This window comes from Condylura cristata, unplaced genomic scaffold (genome assembly GCF_000260355.1).
Source record: "Condylura cristata isolate star-nosed mole 26May11 unplaced genomic scaffold, ConCri1.0 scaffold00028, whole genome shotgun sequence".
Classification (NCBI taxonomy): Eukaryota; Metazoa; Chordata; class Mammalia; order Eulipotyphla; family Talpidae; genus Condylura; species Condylura cristata.
The window spans coordinates 10,357,951-10,379,920 of NW_004567129.1; the positions used below are offsets into that span (position 1 = coordinate 10,357,951).

The 21,970-nt window shown below is 39.2% G+C and overlaps 1 protein-coding gene across 1 annotated transcript in view; it reads right to left on the minus strand.

The window, feature by feature from the left end:
- CNTNAP4 (contactin associated protein-like 4) overlaps window positions 1-21,970 on the minus strand; it is a 232,909-nt gene that overhangs the window by 71,143 nt on the left and 139,796 nt on the right. Inside the window, exons 7-12 of the mRNA XM_004690363.2 lie at window positions 21,784-21,927; window positions 19,369-19,630; window positions 12,509-12,658; window positions 7,078-7,249; window positions 3,843-3,949; window positions 1,029-1,148 (exon numbers count right to left, since the gene is read on the minus strand). Of these exons, the coding sequence (XP_004690420.1) occupies window positions 1,029-1,148; window positions 3,843-3,949; window positions 7,078-7,249; window positions 12,509-12,658; window positions 19,369-19,630; window positions 21,784-21,927 (955 nt within the window). The remainder of the gene's footprint in view (window positions 1-1,028; window positions 1,149-3,842; window positions 3,950-7,077; window positions 7,250-12,508; window positions 12,659-19,368; window positions 19,631-21,783; window positions 21,928-21,970) is intronic.

Below are 21,970 nucleotides of genomic sequence, written 5' to 3' on the forward strand. Positions count from 1 at the left end.
TTTTGCAACATTTATCTACAATTTCCCCAGCACCCAAATGATTGAGAAGACCATCTCTATTAGGTTGCACATCATTGTCACTTTCCCAATAAATCAACTCTTTTTCTGTGGGTGAGTCTGATGACAGATCCCTACTTAGTTTCACTGGTCTATTCCTTTACATTGTGCCAAACACATACTATTTTACTTAGCCTATCAGTATAATGTCTTCAATATCAAGGAAAGTGAAGTCCTTTATTCTTCAAGATTAAATTTGTTTCTTCTTGTCCCTTCAAACTTACTGATAAATTTTGAAGCATGCATGCCAGTTTTCATTAAAATTATTACACAAGCTGACTGCTAAAAAAATTGCATAAAAATTTTAGTACCATACTTTTGACAGTACTTTTAGGATTGGGATCTGTAACTAAGCTTTTTTATTTCTTGTTCTTGCTTTATTCCATGGGCAAGGCCTCCGATGTGAACAGAAGCATCTTGTGTTTACGTGGCAAACAGTGAAAGTTTTCAGTATTTCACCATAAATAATGATACAGCCACAGTATTTTTTCTGAATCCTTTTTAACAACTTATGGAATTTGCTTTCTACTGTTAGTTTACCGTCTTGTTATTTATTTATTTATTTATTTTGCTTTGTCTTGAGTGGATGTTGGGATTTAATCAAACACATTTCCCATGACTATCAATTTCTATTTAAAATTATTAATTAAGGATTCAACAATGAACTTCATGTTTACCTATGTTTGAAAAGTAAATATTTCTCAAAGCTTTCACATCTATCACTCTTCTTGGAGAAATTAAGTCTACCCCTTTTGTTTTAGGAACTTAGTAAGATACATTTATTATTAGATGTTTGTCAAGATACTGCATGCACAGAAGAGAAACAGCATTTATGTTCAGTTCCTCTACTGAACAACATACATTTTAATCAAGCAGAAAATCAGGTCAACATCCAACTTGTCTCACTTTAATCCTGTAGGCCTAAGGCATTCATGCCAACTCAACTACTGAATGAAAGCTGGCTGACTTACCAGTCATGTTGCAATACAGGAGAAAGGGCTCCAGGGGGCCACTTCCGTCTGAATCTATATAATAAAACCCCGAAGTGTTTCCTCTGTGCTTATAGGCTTCACATGACTGTTCATAGAGAGCTGTTAAAAAATCATAAATGATGAATGGAATAGTGTAAAAGTACTCTCTTAAAATTTTAATTTGGATACAAAATATTCCAAGTCTTGAAATTTAATATGTACATCACAGAAGACAAAACATAGCTTAAAACAAAACTCGTTTTTTTTTTAATTATTATTATTATTATTAAAGTAATATGGATGATGGATGGAGGTAGGCTGGACAGATTAAAAAAAAGAGAATGAGGCTGCATTTTATGAAGTTGCCTTCCAAGGAGTGTCTGATGCTAGTTTCACCTTGAAATAATCTAACATCTGAAGCACAATAGTGTAATCGCCTTAGATAATCTGTTGTTATCCAAATAATTATGCAATAGAAAAGCTTTAAATAATGTTGTAACTACTTTCCTTTCTCACATAAAATTATCTGTAGATGAAGTCTTTCTTCTTAAAACAAATATGATTTACAAAGCCCCTCATCAATATTTTAAAAGGTACTTTGCCAAAGAAACTTTCTCTAATGCTCTGTAATGAGAATTTAAGATCATTAAAATTCAAAGCAGAAGAAATATTTATATGAAACATGCCCCCAAGTGGTCTCAAATGTGTTGCAATCCGTAATTGGATGTTTGTTCATTATACGATTATATATTTGCCATGTACAAAGTTTGCTGTTAACAACTGCATATAATGCACACGTCTATTGAATACTTGGCTAAATGTACTGATAATTTCCATCAAGCTTCTTATTCTGTTGAATGAGAAAACATCCCCTGACTGTCCTTCGCTGATCTATTCTAAATTTTTGAAAATTATGTTAAGTGGGTTTTTAGACAATAGACAATAGGAAATAATGTAACTGATTTGCTCAGAGTTACAGAAATTTCAGATAATCATACCAATTTACTTTACTCTTCCACAATCGGATGGTTTTATTTTGCTTCAATTGTATATGACGTGGCTGGAAATAAAAGCCTGGATTGCTTTCCAGTCACACTGGTATTTTTGTGCAGTGAAGCAGGCATGTAAAAATGGTTAATTTATCCATCTCTATCGGTATGCATATGCATCTGTTCATCAATTCCTTGGCAGAGCTGGAAGGATACACAGGACCATGGAGCGAGGGCCACCAGTGGAGGTGATATGGATTGGACAGGGAGTACCTCTGTTTTATGTGTATGGCTTGAGTTTTTATAACATGGCTGCTATTTTCAAGTGACACCTTTTAAAGGGCCCATTCCTGCCCTTCCCCATTTCAGAGAGTGATGCCTGCACTCTAACCTGTGTCCTCCTCATCCCATTTCTCAGAGTGGTTACAGGAAAAAGCAAGCGAACATTAAAAGCCGTTCAGCTCTACTTAGACTACCTGCTTGAGACTCTACTAAGTGAATTCAATGACCAGATCAAGTGGCCACAGACAAAAATACCTTATGTATTTATCGTTAACATCTTTTCCTCTGAGCTGTTTGTGCTTATATTTAGATTCAGCCAGTGACTACAATTAAAAATAGCCAAGTATAACCCATAAAATTAGCTTTCTGTTTTGAGCTAGTTATCACAGTATATGATGAAGGACATAAAAATAAAAAATGTCTATCTATGGGGCCTGGAACAAGTGATTTGGTCTCAGATTACAGTAAGATGTGGCTTGAGCCACAGCAGGAATTCTTCATGCTCTTGTGAGACACCCCAATACATCAGCCCCACAAATTAGTTAGCTTATCCTGCTGCAGACATGGTGCTCTTACTGCACCTTCTCTGACCAGCCATGAATCAGGGCTTCTGAGAGTACTTTCTGGAAGCCCCAGGGCTTGGGAGTGCAGGATTCAGTCTCCACTCTGGCGAGAGCGCAAAGCAGCAGTCTATGGTGGAGACAGCAAGGGCAGTGAGGCTAACACCTGCCTTAGTGTTCTTGCTTGAAGTCCAGGCTATACAATATTGGATCGGAGCTAGGGTGCTCAGACATCGTAAAACACGAAAAAATGAGAAAGAAAAAAGCCAGACATGGTGGTCTTCCCATTGTGCATACTAAACATGGCTGACAAGACGCCATGAATCTTACAACACATGCAAACAGTAGGGCATGGCTTAGAGTATAGAGAAGGGAGCTGGTCGCCACCCCAAGCCCCGGAGCACAGCTCCAAGTGTTTACCCTCACTCTGCCTCAACTACCTCAGGAGCTGGGGCCTGGTTAATTTCTGTTTCCACATGAGTTGACTATGGGTAATGAGAGTACCCCCTCCACACAGAAGAATTAAATGAGTTGGGACATAAAATGCTAGACCTACAGATGGCTATTTAGAATGTGCTCAGTAAAATGATTACAGTTAATATAATTATCACCTACCACCTATACCACCCTCATTAACTGGGTTACAAGAGAAGTTAAGGGTGACCTATTCTGCACTCCATTTTACTTTTACTCTTCCACCTCTTATTTTCTGTACATATTCTCTTTTTACCAGTTATCCTTCTCTTTTCTACCCTTCCAAATATGTATTTCTATAAGCTGCCTTGACTGTTTCCTGAAAAGAGGTGTGAGTTAAAAAACAAAACTAAACAAAACAAAAAAAACAGAATTCCACATGTGAAAATGGAGGCTAGTGCCTTCGAAGACATAGCTGTATGTGCATGGAAGAATCTCACAGAGCAACCAAAAAGGAGTGAACAAGGGAGTCAGGGCAGAGGCAAGAATAGCAGGTGTGCTGGGCTCACAGTTGTGGCAGGTGGCTCCCTGGTAGCCAGTGTTGGCGCAGTTGCAGTAGAAGGTGTTCCAGGACTGGGAGCACTCACCACCGTGCTCACAATAGTTGGGCAAACACCTAAAAGAAGGTGCAGATATAATCACCGCTTTTCAGTGTTAGGTATTATGAGATGTAAATCATTCATGCCTGAAGTTCAGTCCTCCCTTCATGTAAAACAAAGAGCACCCACCATAGCATAAAGAGCAGATTGAACACGAATAGTTATTCAGTGTGTTGTGAAGGTCCTTTAATCACCGAACTAACCTTAGATCAATAAATTCATTAGATTTCCACCAATACCCAGGTAGTGTGCTTAATTTTGAACATGCCCTACATATAGATCCCTTTATTATCCCCAGATGATGTAAATTCATTTGGTATGGTCCCAGAAGCCTTACTTGCTTACATAAAATAACATGTAGTCACACTGATGTGCAATGACTTTGAATATTTAAAAGAAAGAACAAGAAGAGGGGAGGAAGGAAAAGGTAGAAAGGAGGGAGAGCTTTGTTCACTTGGTATAAGACCCAGGAACTCTGAAGGTGTCAGGAGCCAGAATTCCAAGCTGGGTGTCCCGGTGTCCCAGGTACAGGATCAAACTCACTGGGGTTCCCAGGATAATTTAAATCTTCCATAGAAATAGTCAACCTATTTCTTCAAGAGGCACATTCAACACACTCAATCTGTCAAGCTGTGGGACATACTAGCTTGAAGTAGTTCAATTTCAACAGGAATTACATTCCTTTTAATAACATCCTGTCTTGGAGAAGTTGGACTTTCAGGAGCTGATATCAAACAAGTACCCCGGGAAATCAATGCTGAACTAACAATGAGGGTGGCAGTGTCTAATCTCACTTCAAGCTCTGAAAAGCTGAATAGGACCCAAGAGTAAACATGTGCAATTACTAAGTAACTGTGTTTAATTAAAAATGAAATAAAAATACTTTTAAAATATATTACTTTTTCAAATAATTCCTCAGCTGCTAGGGCAAACACACTTCTGAAGTTGTTTGAACCCAGGCCACTTCTTAGATGAAAGTGTCAGCAATAGCTTTTGTCTTGGGACCCTATAAAGTGACCTTCAGTCGGCACCATGGACAAAATGTTGGGAAACTTCAGGTGTTAACTCAAGCCTAGTAAGATTTTGGCACTTTCTAGAATTTAGAATGAAAGAGACATTGACACCCACTGAGACCAAGGCTTGGCATACTCTCATTCACCAGAATAAAAACTAAACAAAGCATGCCAGGGATATGTTAATAAAGGAGTTTGGTCATCTCCCTTAAGACCAAAACATGAAAATTTTGTGTTTTGCTTATAGGATTTTTCCACTTTTGAGTCAATATAATGCTATTTATTACCTTTTTTCTGGCTATAAGAACTGTGTAAAAGGGCCTTACTGTTTCAGTCAGCTTGACCAAACTTTGGGCTCGAAACTCCTAATCTCCTCAGGGAGATTAGCATTTTATTTAGAAGACTTTCTATTATAAGTTCTTTCTTTATTTACGTGTGTGTGTGTACTTATACAACACATTATTTTACAAACTCCATAAAAAATAAAATGAGCATCTTTCTATACATTCCAGAATTTTTGTAGATTCACAAGACTGCCTTCAAAGAATGTTTCGTAATGCATTTAATTTCCTAAAGCATTTCAAATCAGTGCCATTCTAGAAGGAAAAGGAAAATATAAAAAATGAAAACAATCTCAGTTGGTAATCAGAAAGACAAGGGCAAAGTAGGCTGGCTTTTAAAGGACCTCAACCATATAAGATGCAGATGGGAGTGGCTGTGCCTAAAGTTTTGAAGAAAGAATCTTTAATTACTGTAACACATGTACTTTTTCTACTCAATCTGCTATTAAAAGATGCTGAATACATTCTCCTTAATTTTGTTAATGAGGCTAGATTTCTCATATTTTTAAATTGCAACATCAAAACCTGGATGGTGAATTATTTAAATTCATCAAATGGTAGTCCTGTTTTACTACTGATAACCTAATAACACTGTATAGTGAACAATTACCTTTCACCCACTCTTCTTAGTGTTACTTCAATACAAAGTAAAAAAAAAAATCCATCAACTCATTTTCTCTAGCCTCCAAAGCTTTTCCTTAGACATTTCCAGCATTATTTTCATTGCTTGTGAACTTGAACAAATGTATACATCAACATCCCCAAAACAGAAGTGACATGTACTATTTTGGTTTACCCTGATTCCTTGTTCATTTCACTTTAAATTCCAAGACTTTCACACAATGTAAAACTCGGCTGGAATTAATAATATTGAAGTAAAATCTATATAACATGATCACATTTAGGAAAATTAAATGAAGCAAGGTATCTTTAGGCTCTAGGATAACGGTGAACACCTGAATTCAAATTCAAAGCTATGAAATCAGAAAGAACTAGTCTCCCAGGCACAAGGGAGAAGTTCTTAAACCATCACTGGCTGATTTTTTTAATCTTTAATGACCATAATATTCTCCCGAACACAGTAATTATAATGAACAGGTCTGATATTCAGGCATCACTGGCAACATAGTTGGGCTATTGTATAATTAAGAGTTAAGAGTTGTTTTAGACTCTTAACTCTTAATTATTAACTATCAATTAGTATGGGGAAAGTTGCTTGTCCTCTACAATTAATTCCAAAATCTTGAACTTCCATGGATTATACTAGAGTTTCTACTGGAACTTCTGAACCAGCCTTACACCTTGATCAATACTACAGCTCCAGAGCTTTCATTTCCTCTGCAGAGGAGATAGTAATGGGCTATAGAGGGTACATATTAGGAGCATAGCAGACAGCTAAATCCCTGACTCTGAAAATATGCAACTGTCAGGGAAGCAAAATGCCTTTTGCTGACTGACCTCTGCTGTATTGGTGCCAGATGAGCAACATCACTATTGAATTTATGATTTTTTTTGATACACTGATACCCACCTAAAATTATACCAGCATCAAAATTATCTTTTGTGAACTGGTAGCTAGTTATCGTCTAGCTAACTTTTATCCCTGGGAATATTAAATATAAAACTAAAGACATGTTTTTCATATTTCTAATGGGACTATAATCCACCACTAGTGGAAAAGATGATGGGGTGAAAGAGGAGAGAAAAGTGTTCGCTTCATATATAATTTTTAATCTGCTACCCAAAATTTGAAAATGAAGCAGGTCAAAAGAGAAGTGAGACCGTCCTCACCTGTCTGTAATTCCACAGGAGTCTATCTGAAGATCGCTGAAGTTCCCAAGGGCCTCTTGCTGAACTGAAATCAGATCTACCACCTTGTTACTGAGAGAAATGAGTCTCATACAGCCCTGAAATCCGTCAAGTGGATTTTTACATTTGGATCCAAAGCCGTTGTCAGGACAACCTAATAAAAATGAAACAAAACAAAGTAAAAGCAGGGTACATTATAATGAATCAGGATTCAGTCTCATAGAATAATACTTCATTATGAAAAAAAGAAAACCGATTATTTTTCTTGAAATTAAAAAAGGGAGAAAAAGCCCATTACATCATCATTAGTTTCATCTAAATTACAAAGTGAAATTAATACAAAGCATTTCTCTTTATCACTGGAGGATGCAGAGCAAACTGCTACTGTTACAATGATAATGTGCAAGGATACAAACTTGACCCACAATTTAAAAATACTAGCTTCAGAAGCTTAAACATGTAGCCAGTTCTAATAAATTGTGAACAGCTTAAAAACAGAAACTCAACCTTCTGGAATGCAAGAAGAAGAGCATGAAGGATGAAAATGTGTACTGCAGATAAGAAAAGAGAAATCAGAGGTGGTAAAATAACCTTCGTATTTAAAGCTAACTACTTGGGAAAAGAGTTATACTGACTTGCAATGAAATTCCCAACTAATTACTTTATTTTCATGGCATGTGAGAGCTATAGCATATGAATTTTAATAAACCATGATGTAATGTCAAAAACATTTCACTGGGCCCTCCCTTGTGGCACAGCGGGTTAAAGCACTGCATTGAGAAGCTAAAGCCACTTCCGCATGAGTTCGATTCCCGCATGCCCCGGAGGTGACCACATGGCGTGGCAGACCTCTCCTGACACGCCCGCTGCTCCCCTCAGCAGTGTACTTCGTCGATCTGCCTGTTCTGCTCCCCACTCTGTCTCTGGTGAAGCCTCTCACCACCTCTGAGCCTCTAGCCTGTACCCCAGTTCTGTATGTACAAATAAATAAATCTTTAAAAAAAAAAAAAAAAAATTCAACGGTTGAATTTTTTTTTTTTTGCACTCATAGAAGAATGCCCATTTGCAAAATACAGGATTGTTTCATTCATAGCATGAGTATAACGGACCAGGCGAGAAAATATAATAATAAAATAATAATAATAAATAATAAAATAATAATAATGAACAGGGTGGAGAGGGGAATGGGAACAAAAATGGGGAGGGAAAGTGCACTGGACTATGGTGATGGCACATGGGGGATGTGGTGATGGGAAGCCCACGGGGATTACAACTGAGATGGAAAAAGGCACAAAATGATGTAAAAATAAACTACTATTAAAAAAAATGTCCATTTGTATTGATTTTTTTCCTAACATTACCCTTAACTGTTTATCTAATCATTGAAATAATAAAGAAATATAAGAGCAACCATTATTGTCTGAGGTTTAATGATGTACTAAGTGTTTCTCCATTCAAGTGAAATAAATCATTTTATGGAGTATGAACACATATATTATACTTATATAGTTTTCATTAATCTTGCTTTGCCATTCTGGTTGTCAACCGCTATTACAATTTCAAATAATAATAAATGAATCAGCAACTTCTTAATTCCTATACAAACCATGTTAGTTTTCTATTGAGAAGTACCATTATAATTAAATATTTTGACTGAAGATATTTTCCCTTAATGCTTTGTTTTCCTAACAAAATACATTTACATGGCCAGTAAAGACGAATATTCGTGTTTAAAACTATTATTGGACACATGTAAATATTTCATATGGCATAATGGAAACTTTGAAGCTTCAAATTTAATATATGAAGATAATGGGGTCAAAGACTTTTGAGTATCAATTTACTGCACTTGGTACTAAACGCATTTTCAGTGGTTGGTATTCTTCTGAGGCATGAGACGTGGTTACTATAATCTCGATGTGTTTCCTAGATGACTTATTAACCAATTAAGAATGTGAAAACAGAAACTGAGAGGAGAATAGTTCAATATTATTTGGGGGACACTACAACATGTCAGGAATATAAACAGCTCTGCTAATCTCCTTTTCTCCAGGTGGTGTTTCCTAATTTCAAACTATTTCAGAATAAAACAAATTGTGCAATCTGCCTGTAGGAAAGAAAACTAAGTAAACTATAGTCACAAGACAAGGTCATGGAACTTTACAGAATGCACTTCGTATTCCTAACTACCTTGTTTAATAAGCAAGAGATTCTGAGAACAAAGACGGGTTCAGCCCAGGTTAGCCTCATTAGTCCAAGATAACAGGCATACACAAGTCAACATAATGCCACAGCAGAGAAAAGTCCTGAACTAAACCCATTTAAGATGAAAGTTCTAAAATATGAAGATTTCTGGGGAATACCTAATGCTGAATTAATGGACGGATCCATTACTAGAGGCAGTCAGCATGTTAAACACCTCTGAGGATGACAGATAAATTATCACTGTGTCACTGTACCAGAAGTGAGATGTCGGGTTTGACTTCGTGGTGTTGCAACCAGTTCACTGGACAGATATTGTTTGATTTACACAAGCAGGGATGTGAGAACTCTGCATGAAGTTTCATATCTCAGCTTTGCTGTACTGTGTGTTGTTCAAGAGGAAAAAAAAACTGCATAGAGGAATATACAGAAGTTAGCCATCCATCCTCATCCTATTGATTCCAGATTTAAAATACGTAATTTGTAAAAGCTAAAAACTGATCTCAAACTACCTTCCTGCAGTCTGACTTTTGAAAAAGCATTCATCTGAACCAGGGAAATGATGAGCAGGCAGGGGCTGAGATTCAGGGGCCCCGTCACTCCCAAAGTGATTCCACTCTCCAAACTGGCATGGAATGGACGAACAACTGGACCACGGGTACAGGCTACTCCTTTGCGGGGATCACTACAGCCTGGTGAGGCTAGATCTCTGGGTAGAAGATCACCGGGACTTGCAGTAGGCTTCCTAGGGCAGCAAAGCACTGTTGGGAAGTGGGCATTGTTCCGCAGTGCGGAGATTTACTTACCTGAAGACAGCCTGGGTGAAGAATCGCCTACCTAAGCAGTCTTCCTCCTAGCTCAAACACATCTGCGTCTAGAGAGGACTCTGACCCACACAGAACACAAGGTTTGTTAGGGTGACCAAAGGTCAGAGTTCCCCCTCGGTATGCAGAGGGGGATGTTCTAAGCTTCAGGACTTTCAAGGTTAAAACTGGGAGAAGCTGGTCACCCCACCGCCAGTACCACTCAAAGGATCAGGACGCTGTGCCGGTGCTACACCACAGGGAACCCTCTTCTACTCTGCATGCTGCCACACTTTGCCCACAGCCCCAGGGGGCCTCACAAGAGCGGGTGATGCGTCTACTTGGGAGCTTCTCCCCTTCAGTCTACCTCCAGTTTCCGAAACTCCCTACTCCAGAGTCCTAAGCGTCTTCCACAAGAAGGGAGCTCCTGTGGCAGGTTCTGGAGACAGCAGGTTGGGGGAAGAGGGAGAAATGGGGCATCAGAGGACCTCCTGCTCTCTTGTAGACCCTCATTCTCAGCCCTAGAATGTACTATAAGAGTTAATGATTAGACATCTTTAGCCAAGATCAGATTCATGTCCTGAAGGACACCACTGAGACGGAATAAATACCTAAGTAAGCTTAATATTGGCCACTCCTCTTTTAAGTCCTGAAGTTGGGATTTTACTATGATAGTTTCTATTGTTTAGGAATTTAGCTACACAGAAATAGATGTCAAGTCATAAAGAACACAAGCAGAAAGTAAACCCCAAATTTAACAGTATTGGCGAAAAGAACAAGATGATTCCAGAGGGAGAAATGGTTGTTGCTAACACTGTCTTTCTTAAGCTGGGAAATGCACATGTACATGTGTATTAAAAAAAAAATTGTGTTCCTTAAAATGTATCTATGGTTTCGAGACATGACCAATAGAGGAAGCTGGGTATGAAGTATATGGGAACTTTATCTTTGTAATTTTGCAGATCTCAACCTATTCAAAAATTTTTAGTTGACTTAAATATGTGCCCTATGCATCAGCACAAAAACATGTAAAATTACAGACAACAAATGTTATAGATGTCAACACAAAATACACATCAATAAAAGCAATGAAAAAATCTACAAAAATAAGCAGGTGTAGTTAAATGTGAACACGAAGGATATAAAACACTTCTTGAATGATTATTCTATTGTCATGACTTACACTTTTATCCAGTCTATCAATTCTTTCTATCTAGTCTTCTTTTTTTGCATTGCTTAACATTTTTTTTGTTTATTTGTTTTTATTTTTGTTTTTTGTTTATCTGTTTTAGTGCTGCTACATCTTTTCCTTTGAAATGAACACTCCTGGTTAAAGGGTTCAATAAATCTTACCATTTATTCAAGGAATGTATACCCATGGACTGCCACAAAGGCAATCATATATTCCAGAAGGAGAGGAAGCTCAGTTCAGAAATGAACAAATTTAACAAATGGGGGCAATTATATCTTTTTAAGATCGTATAACGCCATCTTTCACAGTAACAAATTATGTAGGGTTTTTTGTTTGCTTGCTTGCTTGGATGGGGAAGCTGCATTTAATACTAAATGACTGATTTGTGTGTCTGGATGCTGTCAAATGTAGAAAGGGATTAGTAGTTTATTGATGAATAATGAAGACTGAACCACTTCCACCAAATTCAAAAACGATTCCACACACAAGCAACAATTAAAATGAAAAATAAAAGAAAAAACTTCTCAACTCACAATTGGAAATAAGTTGTACTACTTACAGTTTCACAATGTTGCCTTCCTAATGGCAAATAGCATTTCTTTTTAAGTTTCCAGGACTCAAGACTCTTTTCCATTTCCAAGGTTTCCTTTCATAAGCTTTTATTTCAAGCAAGAATCTACTGGAGAGGTAAGTGCCTCCTTTGTGTTTGTTCTCTTAAGAGGTGGCCAGGTGTTGAATGTGGATGCCCTAAGTTTATCAAATGTATCAGTACAGTACATTATTTAGCCAGGAGAAGAGGTTTCTGTGGCTAATTAAGCTAGATTATTTGTCCACTGCCACCTTGCCCTTCTTCATCGGGCAGTGGGGAAGGGTTAGGGGCTCCAGGGATGCTCGGAGGCTTGAGGGCAGCAATAAAACCAGCCCATAAATTCAGAAAAAGACCATTTAACATTAGGAAAACATAACAAAGTTTAAAAGGAAGAACTCAAGGGAATGGACTACTTACAATCAATCTCACAGAAATGAGGAACATAAATAAGTCTACCTTGAACAGATACCTTGTCATCTTGATTTACTCAGCGTGTCCCTGCTCCAAGAGAGTGAGAAGTTATTCTGTCCTGATGACATAGGTGACACCAGGATGTCTCCCCCAAGGCACGGGGCAGTAAGCACAAACATGGTTCAAATGCACATACGGCCTGACCTCTTCCCTCACCTCCAAAATAGTAGGTGCCACTGGAAGAAACCTGCTCGGGCCCCAGGGAAAGCACAGCAGAAGCAGCTTGGCCATCCACCACCACACTCAGGTGATTCCTCTTGGCAGCAACAGAGACAGAATGCCACTGCCCGTCATTCAATCCACTACCTGCAGGACAGAAAATCAGTTTATGAGGTGTCACTCAACAGTAAACACGGTAGCACCTGGTTAGGAAGGCAACATCAGCCCACACAGTCCGAGGTGGAAACTGGCCCCCTGTATGTGGAAAAGGGTGCAACATTATCCCCCCGTTCCTGGGTAGAGAGAACCACCATCTCGCCTCTGGATAGTCCTACACTGTTAATTTTTTCAATTGTTTGGCACAGACTAGTTGGCAGTTTGTGTCATGTAAGTTATCTTTTATGGGGAGGGACTCAGGAAACACATAGATATATTCTAGAATTTGAAGTTACACCCAATAAAACAATTCATCTGCCTTTTAAAAATAGCTTTGTGGGCCCTGCCTGGTTGCGCTGTAACAGGATAAGGCACAGCTCTTTGAAGCTAGCGGCAGTTGTTTCAACAAAGTCCAATCCCCGCCCTGGAGGTGATCCACATGGTGGGCAGACCTCTCCTGACCTGTCTGCTGCTCCCCTCAGGAGTGTACTTCCTCGACCTGCCTATTCTGCTCCCCACTCTGTCTCTGGTGAATCCTCTCATTGCCCCTGCACCTCTAGCCTGAACCCCAGTTCTGTGTGCATGAATAAATAAATCCTTTAAAAAATAAATGAATAAAAATATCTTTGTGTAGTCATCCTTTACAATATTATAGGAGGACATTTAACAAAGTATATCAAGTCAAAGTATATGAAACTATTTGCAGAGATGAAAAGTGAAAGCTTCCTGGTATTTATATAATGCAAAGTTAAAAAAATTAAGTAATATGGAAAACCATATCTATACAGTGGATTTTCATAATTTACAGTTTCCATGTCATTTGTAAACTCCAAATCAGTACTAGAAGTATGTTGGAAATCATCCACAAAACTGTGCAGAGCAGACGAAAGTTCAAGTTGACTGACACACGTCTGCACCTATGTCACACAAAGTGCCGCTGGTCATAGGTCTTCCATGTACCCTCCCATCTTTGGTGAGCTAACAGTTTCAAAGGCTCCCAAGCATAGGGATGGGGCTGTGGGGTCCCTCAGTGCCATCATACCACATATGTGCTAGAGATCTTCATTCAGGCATTAATTATAGTCTGTTGGCGATGAGTGCAAGATTAATGAAGCTTCTTTTAAATCAGGAGCTTTTAAACAGCATCATACAGAAAACAAGGTTCTGTATTGATAAAGATACCATGAGCAGAGGCTCACAGAAACACCAGCCTGCATTTCCCCTAGGAGCCATGGCTCAGTCTTTTACATTTCAGGGTTCACCCCAACTTCAAAGACTATGACCACCATAAATAATGAGAACAGACAATGTATATGTCATTCTGATTATATTCTTCATTCTATCAATATGGGAAAGACTGAAAGGAAACATTCCAGTATACTAACAGTAATTTTAGCATGAAGGAAAGCTGTGGTGATTGTTTTTAGTCAATATTATGTTTTTTTTTTCTTATTTTCTAAGAGTGTGTGTATGTGTATGTGTGTATAATCAAAAATTGTTAATAATCAAAATCACTCTAAGAATCGTTATCTCCTCCCCACTAAGGCAAGGCAGTCCCAGCATCAGTAATCACAAGATGGTGCAGCCTTTCCTTCCCATAGGGAATTAGGTCTCTATGGACTCTGAGCCCCAGCCCCCAGGTAGGAAGGACCCAAGCATCTCAGTTGTGGGTTTACCAGGCAGGTTTACAGCCAGTGAATATTCAACTGTGTATGATTCTGCAGTTCAAATCAGTAAACACAGATGTAATTACTCTATTAAACCGAAAGGTCCTGAGCCTCTTGGCTGATATTATGTGCAATTTATTTCCCAGAGATTATCTACAAGCTTTTAGGTAGAAAATGTGTGGAGTCTCCCTTAGGCGAGGGAGCTCTTCACCCTGGACTTATCTAGTAGAACACAAAATTCCATTTTGGGCACCAAAGCTCATTTTTACAATACATTCATGAAGCAAAAAAATATATATATATATATTTCCAAGCATCCAAGCCTGGTCTGGTTTGTAAAAGCTAATGAAAAAGACTGGAGAATGTAGGTTAGATCACTTCTAGACACACTTTCTGAGTGGACTCTGAAATAGGTAGCTGAATAGAAATGCATAATCCCTGACTGAATGAGCTTGGGCTAAAGTAAATCCAGTGCCCCAGATTTGTCTTCCAGGGCTCCCTATCAGAGAATGCATTTAAAGCAAAAACTCTCGCACCAAGTCTTGCATCACACACACAACACTCGTCAGTCCCTCTGCCCCACCACGCGTCTCCAGCGGCTCCTCCTCAGAGCTGGACTATGTCTGAAGATGGGCCCCAGCTTCTGTGCTTTCCATAATACCGGAAGCTGCTTCTCCAACCACCGGTGGGGATGAGCAGTTTCTTTCCTGACCAACTAGACTTGGTGCTTTATAAATGTCAGTGAGGATGAATTCCCAAAAAAAAAAAAAAATTAAAAAGACAAATCCACTAACCACATGCTTAGTTGTTGCAGCAGTTAACTTACTAACTGACCAATTTCTAAGCGCCTAACATTACAAGTCATACGATGTCATCATGAAGTCTACTGTGTAGTAACTTAAGCAGATGCTGGATGCTGTCCGTAGACTTACAAGTAGTGATTTATTAAATAGGAAAATTTTTAGAAAAATCTCAACTTTTTATGCTCAGCGTGGCTAACAGGTCCAGCAGCCACACCTGAGGGAGCCCTGCTCCAGGTAAGCACAGACTAGGCAGACAGCAGGAGCAAGGCTGAGACTGGGCTGGATGTCAATATACGGTAAGAGCCAGTTTAGGTTAAGAACAAAAGACCAGCAGGACAGCTCACCCTGCCATCTGACACCATTAAATGCACCCATCTAACCAGCCAGCAGGTTATGAAATTGTGCTATTTTGTGGAGAAACTTCAGAAAGCTATTCTCAAGTCTCCTTCGTGATAGACATCACTGGTTTATGACGAGAAGACTTATTACCCATCAATAGGATTTATTATTCCAATTAATTAATGAAGGGCCCATTTAATTCATTTTATTTAACTTTATGTAGTAAAAATGGTCATCTTCAAATCAGATTCTCTCTTTCTCTCTCTGTCTTTTTTTAAGGTATACAACTCCTTCCCACTTTAGGTCTGATGAGAAGAGAACCTCTATCCAAAATAAAATAAAATAAAGGCCATTTTCATGTGAAAGAGAGGAAGGAAAAAGAGCAACTGAAAATGTTACATCTTTTCCTTATGCCCAATATTAGGCAACTAGACATTAATTCTAGTACACTGCTCCCAACACCACTCTCCTCCTCTTGGCTGCCCCCTCTTGCCTTCCTTCTCCCCTCTCTCTCCCCTTCCTTCCCTCTCTCTCCCTTTTCTCCCTATCAAACTTAAGCCACAGACACACACACAAACAAGCAAGAGGAAATGGTGTCCAGCTACTTCCTGTATGACACTGAGGGCCTGTCCTAAACTGCTATAGAAATACTGTAGCAGCTTAACCACCACCCCCATCTCTTAGACTCCAACAGGCATCCATACAGATGAGCAAGTTAAAGCTTGCTGTGAAGGGGGGTTCTCTGCCTAGTGTGCGAGGCAGCCAACAAACTCCACTGCTCCAGGGGCAGCTGCAGGGTTTTGCTTGTTTCCGAGTATCTGCTGGTACTCTGCGCCAGTGCCAGGAATTCCAACATTCACTAACTCCACCGCTAACCAGGATTCAGGATCTGGCCATGCGAGAGCTCTCATCAAGACAAAACTATGGAGGTCACTGGTGCCAATCACTTAGGAGAAAGTGGGAGTCTGGGGGACGGAGCAGTTTATAACCTGTAAGGCAGGACCACTCCAACTGTGAAAGGGAACTGGGACAAGAAAAGCCTTCTCCTGGGTGTGACAAATCAAGAGAGCTGTCCCAGAGCCAGGCATCGTGAAAGCTCGAATGGAAAATGCAGCAGTATCTCATACACCACCAGCCTGCACGCGGCAGCCAGAGGCTTGGGCTGGGGCCTGATTTCCACTTCCAGGCAAAAGCAGCAGCAGAAATGCAACATCTCAAATATTACCATCAAGAATTTCTTGTAACTAAGGGGGCTGAAATTGTATCTTTTATTGGGTTCCTGAGGCCAACTACTCCATTCCGGCTTTGATACCTCTAAGGACGACAAGGAATGGAAATATTTGGGGTAATGAGGGACTTGCTGATGCTAACTGCTGATATGTTTTAAAAGTTCGATGACTGTACTCAAATTTCATATTTCAAAAATGACATAGGCTGACATCATCTTTTCAAACAACTCCAAGTGACAATTTGCAAAACTACGCATACCATTAATATCATAGCCTGACCATTTGAACATTCGTGTAATTCAGTTCTTCCTCAATGCAATTTAATTTCTATTTCACTGTAAAAGTTATAAAAAATTTTGGGCTTTTAAGACATGCAACAGTAGTAATTTATATCTCCAGTAGCTATGGAAAATGGATTCATCCTTACGGAAATATCTAGTACTGCAGCAGTATTGGTGCTGAGTCCTTTTTAAGTGGTATTGTAATACATTCTGACAACTGATTTAATTCATGGACATTTTAAGTATGTGAGAACAAACTAACCACCTGCCCAAATACTTATGTACTTATGTAAGCAGTCTAGATGTGGACTTTCAGTGGTGAACTGAAAGTGTAGTTGCTGATGTGTGATGATGCACCACTGAAAGTCATACAGTTTTCATGCAATGCTGCCACCATCTAAAATTCAAACAGCAGTCTCCTTTCAAATGCAAATGTATTGCTTCAGTGGAACTAGGAAATTGAGGGTAGTTAGCTGCAGCAACGACCCTCTATGTGGCATCAATAGTTACGCTCCTTGCTATGAACTCATGTCAACCATCAGACTAAGGCTTATGATGTCATCATGGACCTCACTGTATGGCAACTTAAATATCAGTTTAGAGATTTTCAGTCATTCTGGCTATTCTGTGTATACAGAATATGTACCTATTCTAGGTACTTCTACATGGTGATTATTATGAAAATGTTTAGAAATGAGCTAGCTTGTTGGGGCTCACGAGAGGAACACTGACTAAAGTAGTTTCCTTCTAAGGCTGAGAATCAGACCATGGATATAACCACATCTGAGGTTGTCAGATACATCACAATAAACTACACATTAATGACAAGCACACAATTTTAGGCCCTCATTTTGAGTAGTCTATTAATTATTAACATTATGCACAGTACTGTTTAAAAATTATAATTAATATTGAACTTTTCTTAAGGGGAAGGCTGTCCTAAAGAAATTTTGCAGAGTCTTGACTGGAAAACTACAACTCTCAGCAGTACCAAGGAGAGAACCGCAAGGACCTAAGAGCGGAGCTAAGCAGCATTCTGGGACTTTGGGGGAGAAGTAGAGAGCAGTTTTCCAACTGTTGCTCTGGAGAGGTAATAGTTCTCTCTCTCTGGAACAAGCGCTCTAAGACCCTGTGACTGGGGGCTAGCAGTTAGTTTGGTTACCAGAGCTCCAATTTAGCCAAGCTGGTGAGATATTCCAGTTACTTTGTATCCCTCTCTATCTCCCTAGGTTGTTCCTTTTCCTTTCCCCCTTTTTAAATAAGCCTATTACCCTTTTTGTGTGTGCCTGCAAGAAATTACATTTTAAGTGTTTGGGTGAGGCCCCACAGACAGGCAACCCAAGTTCACTATGGGCTACCCTGTCACACTTTCAGGCCCCACGTGAAACTGCACTGATATATGAACAACAAAAAGGGTCTGTAAAGACCAGGTGTTTCAGAAACATTTGCACACTTGTTTTTTTATTATATTTAGTACCTGGCTATATTGAATTTTCTTCCCTTCCCAATCATGTTAATTTTGGTCATAGTGAATATAGAGGAGTGTGCAATAGCACCTTAAGTTATTTTAAAATATCATTTATTAAAGTGATGTAGCGATTTGTACAATGTGACCTCTGGTTACTTAGCTTGGGTGTTATTCCATATATATGAGAATGTGATGGAGATCTGCTGTCAAGAACAATATAATTTTAATGAAGAGACAAAAATATCCCTCACCCAAAGCACTGACCTAAATTAGACATTAATTTTCCAGACAATCATACAGTCTCCTTAATTATATCACTTCAAATCATGAAAATGGTACCGTATTGCCTAGGAGTAGAGAGAATTGTTTGGGACCCAAATGAGAAACTGCACAAACCTGACCTTTCTCCCAAAATATAGTCAACTCTTGCACAGACTCTCCAGCTAGGAAAATTAATGTGACTGAATGTTTAGGTTTTCTGGCCATACACATTAGGTGCTATAGAGTGCACCCTTCACAGAGCCCGTAAGAACAGCAGCTAATTTACAAAGTTCAGATCTCCACTGAAGACACCCGGTACGCTTTTGGGTCCATTTCAAAATTTTTCACATTCTTCCCAAAACATATTTCTTCACAATATGCTGACTTTTCTGGAGTGGATAAAAGGATCATGGAAGGAAATCTCTAGTCACCTCACAACTATCACCTTGGCTAGTAAGAACTGTTGTCAGAGCCATATTTAAAATGAAACTGGAATCAAGTCTCCCTCAGACAATTACTGATATGTTCATTAACTCGTCTTCATTTATTAAACAAATATTAATTTTTTGGCTATGCATAGAAATTTAAGGAGAAAGGGCAGAGAGATAATGTCTCAAATTCATATGCTTGGCCTGCAGGGACATACTTATTACCTGCTGTGATGTTACTGGGTAATTTTCCTGGCTGGTAGAGGTGAAGCTTGAGTTTTCCATCGCTAAGAAAGAGGAGGAAACCCCCTGAAGCAAACTGAAGTTCACTGAACAGCAGAAGTCCTGCCTTATTCCAGGTTCGAAACTGGAAAGCAGCAGAAATCTCATCATCCCCTGAGGCGCCGGGCAGAGCTAGGTAACTTCTGGGGCTGAGGAAAGTCACAGGCACAGACTGCGGTTGTGAACAAGAGAATGACACATTGCCCTGCAAATAAAGCAAGAGAAAAAGGTCTAAGGATGACCCATCACATCAGTAACAGACTTGGAAATACTGACCAGAGCTGGTGATCAATGTCTAGTTATTATGGATTGAAAACAGGAACTGCTGTCAACATGAAAACCCAAATCCTTGCCATCACCCCAAGGTCTCTTCCAATCCAGTGACAATATAGTGAATCAAATCTTTGGCTTTCTGGTTAAATTCTTTTCTCCTCAACTCTCAACTTGTACAAAGCATCTTACTCAATGTAACAATAAAAACTGACTTAAGCCCACTCTCCATATCTCCCTCACATAACTAATACTAATGAGCTGCTAGTTTCTCTCCCATATTTTTCCAATTCCTTCTCTGTTCCCAACGCCATGACTTTAATCACTTACAAGTTCCTAACGGAATTTTCCCTTTGTATGACCTGGCCACCTTCCTTTTACTGGCTGCCAATGGTCTGCCATGTAAATGTCCCACTCTCTAACGCGCAGCTGTCTTTCTGTCAATATGTATACCCTTTTGTCTTCAGGTCTTGTGGTCCTGGGGCCTTAGACACAGAGGCTACTATAGCTATGTGTCTTAAAAAATATTTCCATGGAAAAGTCATTGAAGACAACTTTATTTCACAGCACATACCTTAGGATTAAACCATTTGGCCTTGGTTAAACAAAAATATTTGGTTATACTGCAATTCTGTTAATAGTGAATGAGCTTGCACTGTAGACAAGTGAAAGAAATAACAAAAGTGGAAGATTGAACTACACTAACTCATAATGCAAAAGCAATTATAAGATTAACAAACCTCATAAAAATGGAAACATTTTGCCAGCAGCAGTTTGGTCTTCTGCTTGTTTGGACGGCTGCCTGACGCCTGGTAAGGGGCACGTCTTGCAGTGAAGTGTGGGTGTCAGTTCACGAGCAGTGTCTGGGAACTTGTTTTGCCAACATATGTCTCTGTCTATGTATAATATTTATATTTTTCTTTTGAGCTATTTTCCCTTTCATGTTAAAAATATCTTTAAAGATCTTGCTGGATGGTATAATCGCATAAATACTAACAACTTACACTGAGATCCAGGAGTAAATATTGCGTAAATGATAAACTCATGATGGGCTTTGAGATTTATAGACACCACATGAGCTTCAACTTATCTACTTTTCATTTTGAACAATTAAAGAGATGTATTCAAGAGGATATTTGGGTCCAAACTGGTTAAGCTGAATGCACTGATTCCAGACACCCCTTTTTTATCTGGCTGTGCTTAAAAGTTAGCCAGAAAGGAAGCACCTGTGCTACTTGAGTATCTGAATCAGAAGTGAAATGTAGGCCTTTTCCTCCAAAGCTGTGTCCGTGTGCATGTGGTACGTGTCAGTGTGTGTGTGTGTGTATACGCGAGTCTGTGTGTGGTCTCTCTTGCTCTTTCCCCGTGCATGCGTCTCTGTGTCTGTGTGATCACAGTGGAGGATGGTCACAGACCTGCTGCTTTGCTTCCGCCTCCTTGTTTATTCTTGAATGAGCTCCATACTACTGATCACTAGCCTTCACTTCCCAGTTCCTCTGACACTTAAGATCCAAGTCCCCTGCACATTAAACCCAGCATGGTACTGTCTCCCTGACTGGACCCTGGCCTGGGCATTTCCCTAGAATGAGAAGAGAACAAAGCATGACTAATGCTGCTATGGGGACAGCGAGGCAGATGCAATGTGCCAATAGCCTATTAGTTTCTGCTATTCATTTTGAATGACCATGGCAGAAGACAAGTTTTTCTAGTGCCTCTCTGATACTCGTGGATGTTATCTGATCTCTGGAACACAGTATGCTTATTTAGAGAGTTAGTCAGAGAATATCTTATTAAGGAAATTACAAGGCTAAAGAAATTTGTCTCCTCGGAGTAATAATATCACAACAAAATTAAATTATCAGCTGTAAAAAGAAAAACCACCTTGGGGGTTCATATAAAAATAATCACACCCTGTGAATTATAATTCCTTTAGATAGAAATTAATCCTTTCTATGCATACTGCCAAAGAGATAACTTTAAAAAGAGTAAGAGTAAACCCTAAAACATCATAGCAAATGGAATCCAAAAGGCAGCAACTATACCGTGGGAAAACGCTGCAGTTTTACTCAGGATGTGAAGGTCTCTTACCGTCAGGATGACCTGTGGTTTTTGCCGCTTGGCCAAGTCAATAATGTCCACTCCATTATAATAGAGGTTTTCTAAACATCCATGAAAATGTTTATGGGGAAATGACACTGATTTTCCAGGTGCTGGAATCCCTCCAAAGCTGATCTTAGAAAGAAAAATGGCATCAATAATATTGTTTAGTGATTTT